The sequence below is a fragment of the Mirounga angustirostris genome, unplaced genomic scaffold (assembly GCF_029215605.1).
Source record: "Mirounga angustirostris isolate CCGP_5_RB_7025 unplaced genomic scaffold, mMirAng1.0.hap1 SCAF_1, whole genome shotgun sequence".
Lineage (NCBI taxonomy): Eukaryota > Metazoa > Chordata > Mammalia > Carnivora > Phocidae > Mirounga > Mirounga angustirostris.
The window spans coordinates 210,236,621-210,250,390 of NW_026991709.1; the positions used below are offsets into that span (position 1 = coordinate 210,236,621).

Sequence of the window (13,770 nt, forward strand, 5' to 3'; positions counted from 1 at the left end):
AACGGTTCCCTGCATCCCTTTATTCCAAAGGCCACAGCACTGAGCTGGTAAAGAGGTTAGGGTTTCTCTACCAGCTGGAGGAACATGCTCTTCAAAGCTTGCAAGCTTTGGAATGCCCTCAGCCGCCTGCAGAAGTCTTCGCTCTCAGTGACAAACATCATGGTACAGCGATAGCTTCAGAGAAGAATCCGGATCAACGCGGCCGAGAGCATCAGGACGGCTCTCCTGAAAGCACAACTCGCGCGGGGCTTGCTCACAAGTAATGTCGCGCGCGGCTGCCTCATCTAAGATGTCCCATGTCCCTGCCTCTAAATATGCAGGCACTCACCCCCATGGGGCTGAAGTGTCATTACCAGAAAGAGGCCCTGTGGCCCACCAGCCAGGAGGTCTCGGGGGTAGCCCACCCCTTTCTCCGCATCCCTTCTGCCCAGCCCTGCCTTTATCCTTGAAGACCCAGTGCCCACTGTCAGGAGCACTCAGCCTTCTTTAAAAATAGCCTTGCCAGAGGTTATATAAAAACCTGAACACCGCTCCCACCTCCCCCCTGAGTCAGCACTGAGAGAGGACTTAGGTGTGGGTTTTTTTTCTCCCCCCCTTGCTGGAAACAGGTGGGACTTCTCTATCTTTCCACCTCCTGATTTGCTTCAGACCATACACAACATGCAAAGTTATTGTACTCTCCCAGCATTTCTTTTATTTATTTGAAAATGTTCTATGCTCCCTGTTCTTTATAAAATAGGTCAGCATAGCCATAAAAGAAAAGACTGGAAAGTCAGACTTCCTAAGATTAAGAAGTTCTGTATGGCGAAAGGCACTATACACAGACAAGCAGCAGACTTGGGAGAAAATGCTCGCTACCTATTACATTATTTAAGCCAGTGGTTCTCAACGTGGGTGACTCGGCCCTCCAGGGGACACTGGGCCGTGTCTGGAGACATTTCTGGTTACCACAACTGTGGGTGGTGGTGTGCCACTGGAACCTAGTAGGTAGAGGCCAGCGGAGCTGTGAAACATCCCACAAGGCCCAGGCTGGCCCCCACAACCAAGAATTGTCCAGCCCCAAATGTCAACACTCCCAATGCTTGGACCACGTGATTCAGTGTCTACAAACTCATCAGAAAGAAGACACATCCCTGGGGGCGCCTGGGTGGCTCAGTCGTTAAGCATCTGCCTTCGGCTCAGGTCATGATCCCAGGGTCCTGGGATCAAGCCCCGCATCGGGCTCTCTGCTCAGCGGGAAGCCTGCTTCTCCCTCTCCCACTCCCCCTGCTTGTGCTCTCTCTCTTGCTGTGTCTCTCTCTGTCAAATAAATAAATAAAATCTTTAAAAAAAAAAAAAAAAAAGACACATCCTTCAACAGAAAAATGGACAAAGGATATGAGCCTCACCTAATAGATGTCAGCAATTCAAATGCTAATAAACCAGGACGAGCTCAAATTCCCAAATAATGAGGAAAATGTGAAGTCAAAAGAGATGCCACCTTCTGTCAGTCAGATACAAGACTGCCCAGGATGGGTAAAATCTAGCATCGTAAAGAAGGATAAGGCGGACAAACACCCTGGTACACCGTTGAAATGGTACAACCCTTTTGGAGGATAACCTGCCCTTTAATATGATTGCTACCCTCGGATTCAGAACTGTAGGAATCTGTTCTTCAGAAATAATCACATGCGTGCAGGGAAGTATGTGTGAGGACCACACGACCCCACAGCGGGTACAAGTAAAATGCTGGATGTAATCTAAATACAAATTAAACAAACACCAACTCCACAAATCTGTTAAAGCATCTGCAGCCATGAGGCTTTTAGATAGATTAGCTCAAAAACAAACACACATTTGCTGAAGCCTGAACCAAAGTGCAAGGGTTAACTCTGAAAAATTAAAATGCATAATGAAGTTTGCTCGAAATGTGATTCAAACATTTCTCTTCTCCCTTCCTTTGTTTTTCTTCATCCCTCCCTCTCCTCACCTTTGTTCTGAGTTAGGGACCTACTCTTGTGCCTTCTCCCCCCTCCCCCCAATGCTTTCAAGGATGATTGAACTGGGCAGTAATTACCCCATTCTCATTATTCAGAGAGGGGTGTCTTCTATGCCTGGTAAAAAGATGACTTTCTTAAACAGTGGTTGGCAAACCATGGCCTGTGGACTGTGGACCAAATCTGGCCCACCACCTGTTTTTATAAATAAAGTTTTATTGGCACACACTTGATTCTCATTTGTTTATGTATTGTCTGTGGCTGCTTTTGCACTACAGTGACAGAGTTGAGTAGTTGTGACAGAGACCATATGGCCCAAAAAGCTGAAACTATTTACCATCTGGCTCTTTACAGAAAAAGTGTGCCGACCTCTGTTCTAAAATGTAAAAACAGAAATTTTCTAAGAGAAAATCTTTGTGACATTGGGTGAGGCAAAGATTTCTGAGACACCACACCAAAAGCACAATCCATTTTCAAAAAATCGATAAACTGGATATCATCAAAATGTAAAACTTTCGCTCTGCAAAACTTACAGTCCACAGAGAAGAAAATATTTACAAATTACATATCTGAAAAAGGACCTGCATCCCGAACATATTTTAACTCTCAAAACTTAATGAGAAAACAACCTAATTTTAAAGACGACGAAAGCTGTGAACAAACAATGCACCAAGAAAGATATATGGATGACAAACAGACATATGAAAAGACACCCGACATTATTAGTTATTACGGAAATGCAGACTAAAACTACATTGAGATACCATTACCCATCTGGAAGAGAATCAAGATAACTCCACCCATTCAGAATGGCTAAACCAAAATAAAACAAAAGCAGGCAAACAACAACAAAACAATATCAAGTTCTAGTGAGGATGTGGAGAAACCAGAATTTCCATGCATTGCTGGTAGAAATGGAAAAATATTAAAGCCGCTTTAGAAAACGTATGGGCAGTTTCTTAGAGTTAAACATACACTTTCCAAAAGACCCAGCAATCCCATATTAGCAGTCATACAAGAGAAGTGCAAACCTATGTTCATACAAAAACCCACACACGAGTGTTTATAGCAGCTTTATTCAGTAACACCCCAAACTGGAGCAGCCCAAATGCCCTTCAATCCATCAGTGGCTAGACTAGGGAAGGCTACACAATGGAGTTCTGCTTGCCAATAAGAAAAGTGCTACTATCCACGCAACTTGAATCAATCTTGAATCAATCTCAAATACATTTCACAGAGTGAAAGAAACCTGACTCCTAGGCTGCGTACTACAAGAGTCCCTTCTAGAAAAGGCAGAACCGTAGGGATGGATCTGCGGTGGCCAGGGGCAGGGAGCAAGGGGAGCGCTGAGTACACTGGGGGAGAAAAGAGAGTGTTTTTGTTTCTTGGGGAGTGTAACTTCCCATGTCTTGATGGTGGAGGTAATAACACGACTCTATGCATTTGTCAAAACTCGAAGAACTCTACACCAGAATTTCAAGTGAACTTGAAAATAAATTTTAAAAGATCTACAAAGTGAACCTGATTCCACAGCAGGCAGGCTCCTCGTGACGCCCCTGGGTGAAGCTGAGCAGCCTCTGCGGGCCCAGTTCTTGGGTCAACTGGCAACGATGGAGAAATCCAAACCCCCAAAGCACGGTTTCTCAACTCTTCAGGGCCGCTCCACCCTGCTTTCCCGTGTTCCTCCCCCTGACCTTTCCAAATCCACGTCGCTAATCCGGGGCCAGGCCAGCTTCTGTCGAGCACCAACCACAGCTGGGCCTTTGTCTCTGCCTGACGATCAGTGACTTCCAAGTTGTAGCCAATTCTGGCAGCCCCTTGGCTGGCCAGGCTGTCACCTCCCACTCCCTCCAGGTCAACACAATCGGAGTCCCCTGTCCGTGGTGGTCTCACCCACTAAGGCTCAAAGGCTTCATCACTTTGCTCAGGGTCAGCCATGGTGTGGTCCATGGTGGCAGCGCCAGGCCTCCAACTGTTGCTACAGAGCAGTCGCCCTGCTTCAGGATGTGGCCCCCCACTCTAGCTTCTTCCCTGGCGTGCGGCAAACCTTCGCATTTCCATGCCTCTGCTCGGCTGCTCCCTTTGCAGACACTGTCTGCCCTCTCCATTACCTCCTCACTTATCTGTGAAACGTCCCCCCAGAAATAGGTTGCTCTAGTTCCCTGGGCCCGTACACCATTTAGCCCAAAACTTTACGGATGCACAAATCACTCTAATTCCTAATTATGTGCTTTTCACCCACCTCGTTGGTGAGAGCCTGGAGGGCCAGTGGGGTGGGGGATGAACAGACACCAGGTCTCAGAGTCACCTGGGAATCATGTGTATTTGCCACTTTACGTTAAAGGGCAGTTGGAAATTATACTAACGGTCTTAATATGTTCAGGACTTTTCTTTGTTTTTTTTTTAAAGACTTATTTATTTTAGAGAGAGAGTGAGAGTGCAAGAGCAAACGGGGGGAGGGGCAGAAGGGGAGGGAGAGGGAAAAGCAGACTCCATGCTGAGCATGGAGCCCAACAGTGGGCTCGACCCCACAACCCCGAGATCACAACCTGAGCTGAAACCAAGAGTCAGACGCTCAACAGACGGAGCCACCCAGGCGCCCCAGTACCTTACTTTTCTAGGATTGTCCTGTGCCATCCCACAGAATCAAACTCAATTGTAGGGAGCAAAAAGGGAAACTTAGTTTAGCAAAGCAATTCCTGCTGAGTTGGAAATGTTTCCAGTAACTCCATGTATCATGGAGAAGTCCTGTTTGGATGATCTCTGAGGGTTTTCAGCCTCATTGCACTATTTTCAACAATCCTGGTTGTCCTTGTGACTTCAACAATGCTGTTCACATCAGCAGTATAAGCACTATGTACGTAGGAAAGAGATATGTCCATAAACGACATAAAAACTTACACAGGTAATACACATGTAAAGCAGCAAGACTAGTCCCATTAGGCACCCATGAGAATCTGTCTCATTTGATAGTCACAGAGCAGCCTTGCTAAACTACTCAAGCTAGAGCAAAACTAGAACAGTCAAATATATCCTCAGGCTCAACCTTGACACTTCACACATCACATGATGGGGCTTGGACTCAATTATTTCTAAGGTCCCTTCCAGATGTAAAAGTCTGAGTTCTCCAAGGTAAAAAAGCCTCAGGAATGTTAGGTCACCCAGGAAACACTCTGGGTCCCAGAGAAAAATCGAACGTACCACCTGACCCAGTTATAACTGCTACGCGAGGCGAAGGTTTAAGTGAACACTACGTATTTCCTTACTCGCCCCTTCCCACAGCCCACGTTGGGGAGAGCCACCTGACTGGGCCAGCCACGGCTACGTCACAGCAATTCAATATCCACCAGGCTGAAAAGCTCAGGGTAGAAGCAGATCAGGTGCAGCCAGTGTCTGGTCCAGTCCAAGTGCTCCACGGGCCTGCGGGGACACGATTGGCTCCACAGCCCTGTTAGAGTTCTGGCTCCTTCCTGGCTGGTCAAGGCCACCCCAGGGCTCTTGCACAGAACTGCAGAGCAACATGACAGGGCAGGGAAAACTCCTGGGCTGCGGAGTCTGATAGACCCGTGCTCCAATACTCACCCTACTGCTGATCAGCTGAACGACTGTGGGTGTGGCACTTCCTTTCCTGGAGCCTCAGCCTCCTTGTCCGTGAAATGGGCATGGTACCACCTGCTTCGCAGCGCCCAGCACAGTTCCTGACACTTGGCAAGTGGCCATCGCACCCGCCTCCAGGTCCACTAAGGAACATATTGACTCTTTGCCCCTGGGACCCTGGAAATGATCCAAACCGCTGATGCCATTTCTAATGGGCCTGGGCTCCACAGAAGTCACAGGGAGTCACACCAGTTAGGGCTCACGACCGAAGCCCCACATATATGGAAGACCTTGTTGCTAGTCTATGTTCACTCACCATCAACGGCACACACCAGCCTAGATGGGTCAGTGGGCCTCTCAATCTGCCCACCAAAGATACGAACCTTATTCCAGCCCTGCCCCCTTCCTCCTACTTCACTTACAAAACCGAGGGGAACGTGTGCCTCCCTGACCTCCCAGTCTCCAACTGCAGGCACCTTCAGGTCCTCTCCGCCTGTCCCTGACTCCTCTTCAAGCCTCTTCCTCCCCCTGAATTACTTCCTCTGGTGGCAGGACACATTTGTCCCCCAAACCTAACCAGGCACCGAATTCTGCCAGTTGCACATTGGTGATATATCTCCTTCTCCCCCATGTCTCTGCCATTATCCTGGTTCAGGTCCCTGTTATCTCTTGCCTAGACAGACTCCCAAATGGTCTCCCTGCCACATGATTATTTCAAACCCAGTCTCTCCAAACCCAACCAGGCCTTTTCCCTTCAAATCACTCCTCTGCCTTCTGTTTCCTCTTCTCTGAATCTTCCCTCCAGTAGAGATGTCTCTTTGATGGGTGGCTGGATCTAGTCACTCGAGCCCCCTTCTGGCCCACCCTCCCTCCCCCAAGTAAACATGGAGTGCCAACCATGTGCCAGGCACAGAGCAAGGTACTGGGTGTATGAAATAAAAGAATAGTCCCAGTCCCGGCCCTCATGTTCAGGCCATTACCAGGCCACCTCATACCACAAAAGCGTCTTGACCAGTCCATCCATCCTTAAATCTCCCCCAGAAAAACAAACTTCCAAGATCACCTCTTGACTGTATCCAGAAACCCTCTACCACCTGACCCTGACATACTTTTCTAGACTTATCTCCAAGTTCACCTTCTCATCTCTCTCTGCCTGCCCAAACCAGTCCACTCAGGCTTCCAGACCTCTTTGTCTCTCCTCTCTAATTCACCCGGGCCACTGGCAGCACCTGAAAATTTCTGCCCATGCCTCTTTGATCACAACAACTGGTACAGACACCAGCTCTTTTTTTTTTTTGTAAAGATTTTATTTATTTATTTGACAGTGAGAGACACAGCGAGAGAGGGAACACAAGCAGGGGGAGTGGGAGAGGGAGAAGCAGGCTTCCCAACAAGCAGGGAGCCCACTGAGGGGCTTGATCCCAGGACCCCAGGATCATGACCTGAGCCAAAGGCAGACGCCCAACGACTGAGCCACCCAGGCGCCCCCAGACACCAGCTCTTTCATCAAACACAAAAACCGAGCACTGGACAATCCTTGCTTTCAACACTCGCAATGCTGTCATGACCCACTGCTTCACCCTTTTGCTACTTCATCTCATACATCTACATAGATCTCTTCTCCCCTCCTCAGGTTGGAAGTTCCTCAAGGAGGCAGTTTTTTCCCCTTCTTCCTGTTTCCCAACAAGCAGTCACGTTTCATGTTTTCAACCTATGAAAGTGTGACCATCGACTTGGCCAAAGCACACGGAGGCCCTGGGTCAAGTGGGACCGACAGTGATCATAAAAGTGAGTGCCCCCAACACGTACGGACATGGAAAATGCCTTCTGTCCCCTCCCTGCTTCACAGTATATCCACTGCATGCTTTCCTGTCTGTGTCCATATTTCAAACTGCTCCTTCTCTTGCCTTCCCTGTTTCTCTTACTGACCTATCCTTCTACTGGTCACTCAGGCAGACCCAGAATCATCCACTGCTGTCCTTTCTTGCTCACTCACATCCCACATCTAAATACCCACAGAGTCCTGCGTCTCTTACCCCCCAACCATGTCTCAAACCCATCCCCCCTCTTTCTCTACCACTACAGCTCTGGGTCGCATCTGCAGCTTTTCCTACATAGAGCAAAGCAATCACCTTCTAACTGGTTTGCTGGCCTTCAGCACTGTCTCCCTCCAACTCTGCCTCCTTCACTGCATGGACTAAAATTATCCCTGGCCTGGCCTACAGGAAAACACCCTCTGCACACCAGCCGCAGCAGTCCTCTTGCCACTACCTGCCCCTGAAGGACCAGACCCCAAGTGGTTTCCAGAACAAACCAAGATGTTCCCACTTCCATGCTTTTGCAGATGCTGTTCCTGCATCCTGCAAAGCTGTTCCCTGTGGTCTGTACCTGGCTAACTCCAGCTGCCCCCCCATGCTTGGCCTCCTCCAGGAAGCATTCTGTGATCTCCTTTGCCCAGCAAGCCTAGGTGAACAATCTTCTTTTCTGTGCTTCCACATCAGTCAGTGCATAACTCTCACCACACTTGTGGCTAAAACAGTCTGCCCACACTGTAATCACCACTGCCTCTAAGAGCCTAGCAGCGGGGCAGGGAGAGTTGGTTAAAGGAGGGAAGCCAGACTCACTTCCCTTCTGTAGGCTGCTTTCCTCTGGTCTTCCCCTGACTTACACACTTGGGTCAGCCTCGCTGCTTCATTATTGCCACCTAGGGGCAAAAGGCGGCAACCGCACTTTCCTCACCATTCAGCATTTAATTTGACTCTATTGAAAGGGATGGGAACCCAAGCTAGGGAACAGTTAGTTGATTCCAGGGCGGGTAAAGGGAGAGTGGCAATCAGAGGCGGCTTCGAATGGGGAGTGAGCTCTGAGCTGGGCCTCGCAGCATGAGGAAAGGATCTCTAGGTGGAGGAGAACTGGGAGGCAGTGGGACAACAGGCAGAGAAAGGGCGGGAGTTTTAGGTCCAGGTGCGGGTGAAATGCAAACGGGAGGGAGGGTCAGGAGGTGCAAGACCTGGCATCCCAAGCTTTAACTTTTAAGTCACCTAAAGAGGTGAAAAAAATTAAAATTCTTTCCACTCAGAAAACTTTTAATCAGGAGTGATGATCAGATCTGCATTTTAAAAAAGACAACTTTTGCTGGAGTATGAAAGCACAGAGATGGGAAGCAGGGAGTGAAAGAAGCAATAAAGCAAACAGCAAAAAGAGTTATTTTCATAATTCTCTCATTTTCCACTTGCTGCAGCATGACCTCAGACTCAACACATCCAAACCGAAACTCTGCCTCCTCCAAAACCAGTGCTTCAACATAAACATTATTTATTTCCACATTTTGAGATGTTCATATTCCCAGCCTCTTTGTGGACCCTGAAGTGACAAAATTTTATAACAGATCCCAGCACAAAGCTTTGCACACAGAAGACGTTCAATGACAACTGAATGGAATTCCTCTTGGGATCCCCTGGACACCTGTGATCATAAGAGCAGTAAAATCTCATGGTTAAGAGTAAGGATTTTGAGTCAGAGGGCCTGAGTTCACAACCCGCCTCAGCCACCTTACGGTGCGAGACCGGTCGTAACAAGTGACCCATCTAAGCCTTGGTTTGTTTGTCCTGAAGATGGAAATTACAACAGCACCTATGTCAAGGGCTGGAGATAAAGATCAGATCTGTAAAGGGACAAGCCCATAGTAAATCCTCACTAAACACTGGTGATTATCTGTAACATTATCTATTCAGTGCTTACCAGGCTCAGGCCATCGCTAGGGCTTCCCACACCCTTAAATCTGCACAGCAATTTTTCCATTCCATTTTACAGATAAGAAAACTAAGGCTGCCACAGGTGAATTTGTACAAGTTCTTGGGAGCCTTGGATCCCGACGCATCAGAGATGTGGCTGGAGGAACTTTTAGTAAAAGATCATTTAGTCCAGTGGTGGTTCTCATGTGTGTGATACTTTTGGCAATATCTGAAGACATTTTTGATCTTCACAACTGGGGGCGGGGGGGGGGGGTTGGAAAGGGAAGAGATGCTGCTGGCATCTAGTGGGATGCTACTCGACATCCTACAATACACAGGCCATCCTCCCCACACCCACCCCAACCAAGCGTGATCAGACCCAAAATGTCAGTAGTGACCAGGTTGTGAAATCCTTCTCCAGTAGGACCATCCTTCCCATTTTCCCACTTCTGGAGCCCTGACCATACAGATCCCACATACTTTTGGTAAGGGGGGGGGCCTCTGTCCCTCCAGGGGCAGAGCATTCAAAAGTTCTCCACCTGCCCTGCACACAGTAGGTATCAGAACCCATTTTAATAAGCCTAGCAGCAGAGGAGACCGGAAAAGGAAAAGCATCCATCCCCCATTGTTCAATTGCGTGCAGGTTGTGTTTTCAACACACACACACACACACACACACACACATTTTACAAATCCCAACGTCCCACGCCCCAAAAACAGCTTTGTTAGAGATGGCGTTCAAATAATCTATATTTTTCTAGGACTCCCATACATACCGAAAGGTATGCACACTTCTAAAAGGACCTCAGATCGGCCGCGTCTTCTGACAACGACTACAAAAGAATCTGTAGGATTTCCCCGGGGAACGAGCCCGTGGGCCGTGACCTCTGCGCGCCGAAGGCGCTCACCCCACTCCCTCGCCTCTGGCTTCGCTCTCCCGCCCCCGGCTCCTCGGCTCCCAGTACTGCTGGGGCGCCGGCCGCGAAGCCCGGCCGCCAGGCGCGTGCCCACGCCGTGTCCCCCTCGCCCGCCCCTCGCGGCGGCTGAGGAATCCGGCCCGGGGCCTGACGCCGGCGCCCACACCGGCCGGCCCCCGCCCGCCCGCCACGGCCCGCGCGCGTCCCCTCCCGGCCCGGTGCGGCCTGGGCCTCGGCCGGTGCAGGCCCGCGGGCGCCCGCGGCCGGGCCAGGCGAGCTCAGGCCTGCCGCGGCCTACCCCGTCGGGTGCCGCCGAAGGCCCCCGCCTCACCTGAACGCGAGCGGGCGGGCCCGGGGCTGCTCCGGGGCGGGCGGGCGGCGGCGGCGCGGCGCTAACGGCTCCGCTCGGCCTCGGTAGCGGCGGCGGCGGCAGCGGCGACGGCGACGGCGGCGGCGGCTCCTCCTCAGCGCGCACGACCCGCTCCGGCCCGCGGCCCGGACACGCCCCCCCGGCGCGCGCGCCCATTGGCCGGCGTCCGCCACGGTGCGCTTCTCATTGGCCGACGTGCCTGTCTCGGCGCCCCGGGGCGCGCGGCGGAGGCGGGACTTCCGGCCGGCGCCGCCTGCGAAGGGCTCGGCGGTCGGCGGAGACGCGGGTGGCCGGCGATGGCCGCGGAGGGGGCCAGCTATGGCCCGGCCCACGGAGGCCGACGGAAGGCGGTGGCCGAAGAGCCGCGCCCCTTGCCGAGCGCATGCTGTGTGCCTCGCGCCTGTCTTTCCCGCCGCCGCCGCCGCCTCCCTGCCAGGTAGGAATGGTCAGCGCGCCAGGGCTGTGGGGACAGGACCCGGGTTCGAATCCCGACCCCGACGTTTCCGCACTACGTGCCGTTAGGAAGTGGCTGACGTCACCTCGTGGGGCCTCAGTTTCCTTATCTGGTGTGGTGAGGAGGTGGAGCATGGGACGTGGTCTGCCTTCTATCAGTGTTGACTGTTGGAGCTAGCGGGTTCCCGGAGGCGCAGCCTAGCAGTCATTAAAATTTTATTGAGCGTCTACTATATGCCAGTCACTTGTATTGGGCAGCGAATGGACAAAAATGTTAGTCACAAGTGTTAGGTGCATATTAAATTTTCTAGGAGCTGTGTTAAAGGAAAGGAAAGTTAAAAAAACAAAAACAAAAACAAACAGGTGATGTTACTATTAATGATGTGTTTCATTTAACAACGTGTCCAAAATGTTATTTCTACGTGTAATCACTATAAGAGGTTATGAGATTTTTTATATCCTCTGCCCCCACCCCCCACTCCTCTGAAATCTGGTATGTCTTACGCGGGGCCATCTCAAAGTGGACTGGCTACATTTCAAGAGCTCAGCAACCGCGCGGCTACTGCTTTGGACCTGCAGGGCTAGGTGGGGAGGCAGAAGAGACATCCAGTGGATTTCCCATCAAGTGGCGGAAAGGGGTAAGAAGAAAAGTAAATGGGAGAAAGGGTATGGGGAATGTGGGGGGATGGCAGTTTGAAAGAGGGAGGTAGGGAAGGTTGAGAAGATGGCATTTGCAGAAGGAATTGAGCAAGTAATTATGCCATTCGTTGTTTAATGCCGTGTTTGTCTGGTCGGACTTCCTGCAGTGATGGGCATGTTCTTTATCATCACTGTCTAATTTAGTAGGCACTCGCTCCACGTGGCTTTTGGGCACTTGACATGTGGCTGGTGCCACAGAAGAACTGAATTTTTAATGTCCTTAATTTTTACTTAATTTAAATTTAGTCACCTAGAGCTTGTGGCTCCCATAGTGGATGGCATAGATTTAGTAGAATGGTGGACAGTGCTCTGAATCCAGTGTGTACTTCATGCTAAATACTTTATGTGTGATCCTCACAGTAGCTCTGAGAGAGGAGCTATAATCGTCGTCATGGTGAAGAATGAGGTCCTTCATGTATTCATCTATACTTTGTTTTTGTTCTCATTAATAGACTTTGTCTTCTGGAGCAGTTTGAGATTTACAGAAATATTTGAAAGAAAGTACAGAGTTACCGTTTTCCCCACACCCAGTTTCTCCTATTAGTAACATATTTCATTAGCATGATACATTTGTAATAATTAATGAATCAAAATTGATACATTATGAACCAAAGTTCATAGTTTATTTAGATTTCCTTTGTTTTTACTTAATGTCCTTCTTCCCTTCCAGAATCCCATGCAGGATGCCACATTACTTTTAGTTGTCCTGGTTCTCTCTCTCTGTCTCTCTCTCTCTTTTTTTTTTTCTTTTTTTTGAGATATAATTGACATGTAACACATGCTAGTTTTCGATGTACAGCATAATGATTTAATATGTGTATATGTTGTAAGATAATTAGTGCAATAAGTTTAGTTAACACCTATCAGCACCCATAATTATAAATATTTTGTTGTTGTTGTGTTGAGAATTTTTAAGATTCACTCATTTAGTTGTCCTATTTCTTTAGGTGCCTCTCGGCTGTGGTGGGTTCTCAGACTTTTCTTGTTTTTGATGACCTTAATGGTTTTGAGAAGAAATGATCAGGTATTTTGTAGAGTACCCCTCTTTTGGAATCTGTCTGGTGTTTTTCTTTTTTTTTCTTTTCTTTTTTTTAAAGATTTTATTTATTTATCTGAGAGAATGGGAGACAGAGAGCATGAGAGGGAGGAGGGTCAGAGGGAGAAGCAGACCCCCCGCCGAGCAGGGAGCCCGATGCGGGACTCGATCCCGGGACTCCAGAATCATGACCTGAGCCGAAGGCAGTCGCTTAACCAACTGAGCCACCCAGGCGCCCCTTTTCTTTTCTTTTTTAAATTTATTTGACAGAGCGAGACACAGTGAGAGAGGGAACACAGCAGGGGGAGGGGGAGAGGGAGAAGCAATGCTTCCCGCAGAGCAGGGAGCCCGATGCGGGGCTCCATCCCAGGACCCTGGGATCATGACCTGAGCCGAAGGCAGACACTTAACGACTGAGCCACCCAGGCGCCCCAAGTCTGGTGTTTTTCTTGTGATAAGACTGGGATGATGGGTCTGGGGGGAGGAAGAACCCCAGAGGTAAAGTGTGACTCTCATCACCTCCTGTCAAGGGTACATACTGCCAACATTATCTATACCTGTTGATGTTGACCTTGATTGCAGGCTGAGGTAGCATTTGTCAGGTTTCTCCACTATAAAGTTACTTGCCCCCCCCCCTTTCTATATTGTATACTTTGGAAGGAAATCATTATGTGCAGCACGCACCTAAAGAATGAGATATGTTCCTTACATGAGATGTCTGTGTAAATTATGTGGAATTCTTCTGCATGGGAGATTTCTGTCCTCTTCCTAATTTATTGGTTTACCCATCATTTAATTATAACAGTGTGGCTGCTGGATATTTATTTCATCCTCTGCTTTATAATCCAATACGACTTTATTTTGTTGTTCGAATTGTTCCAGCTTTGGCCATTGGGAGCTCTTTCAGTTGGCTCCTGCCACCCTTTGACACACTCCCATCAGTGTGTTTGGTTTGGGGGTTTTTGGTTTTCTTGGGGATACTTCCTTA

The 13,770-nt window shown here is 49.4% G+C and overlaps 2 protein-coding genes across 3 annotated transcripts in view; one reads left to right on the forward strand and one right to left on the reverse strand.

The window, feature by feature from the left end:
• ELAVL1 (ELAV like RNA binding protein 1) overlaps nucleotides 1-10,722 on the reverse strand; it is a 38,810-nt gene extending 28,088 nt beyond the window's left edge. The window contains exon 1 of one of the 2 annotated variants that reach the window (XM_045863141.3): nucleotides 10,556-10,722. The gene's annotated coding sequence lies outside the window, so the exon portion shown is untranslated. Of the gene's footprint in view, nucleotides 1-10,083; nucleotides 10,306-10,555 lie in introns of those variants that run through there. The other variant, XM_064571997.1, reaches the window with a different exon arrangement.
• A 123-nt stretch (nucleotides 10,723-10,845) lies between these two features.
• CCL25 (C-C motif chemokine ligand 25) overlaps nucleotides 10,846-13,770 on the forward strand; it is a 35,223-nt gene continuing 32,298 nt past the window's right edge. The window contains 1 exon segment of the mRNA XM_045863143.3: nucleotides 10,846-11,030. Coding sequence (XP_045719099.2) covers nucleotides 10,891-11,030 — 140 coding nt within the window. The 5' untranslated portion in view covers nucleotides 10,846-10,890.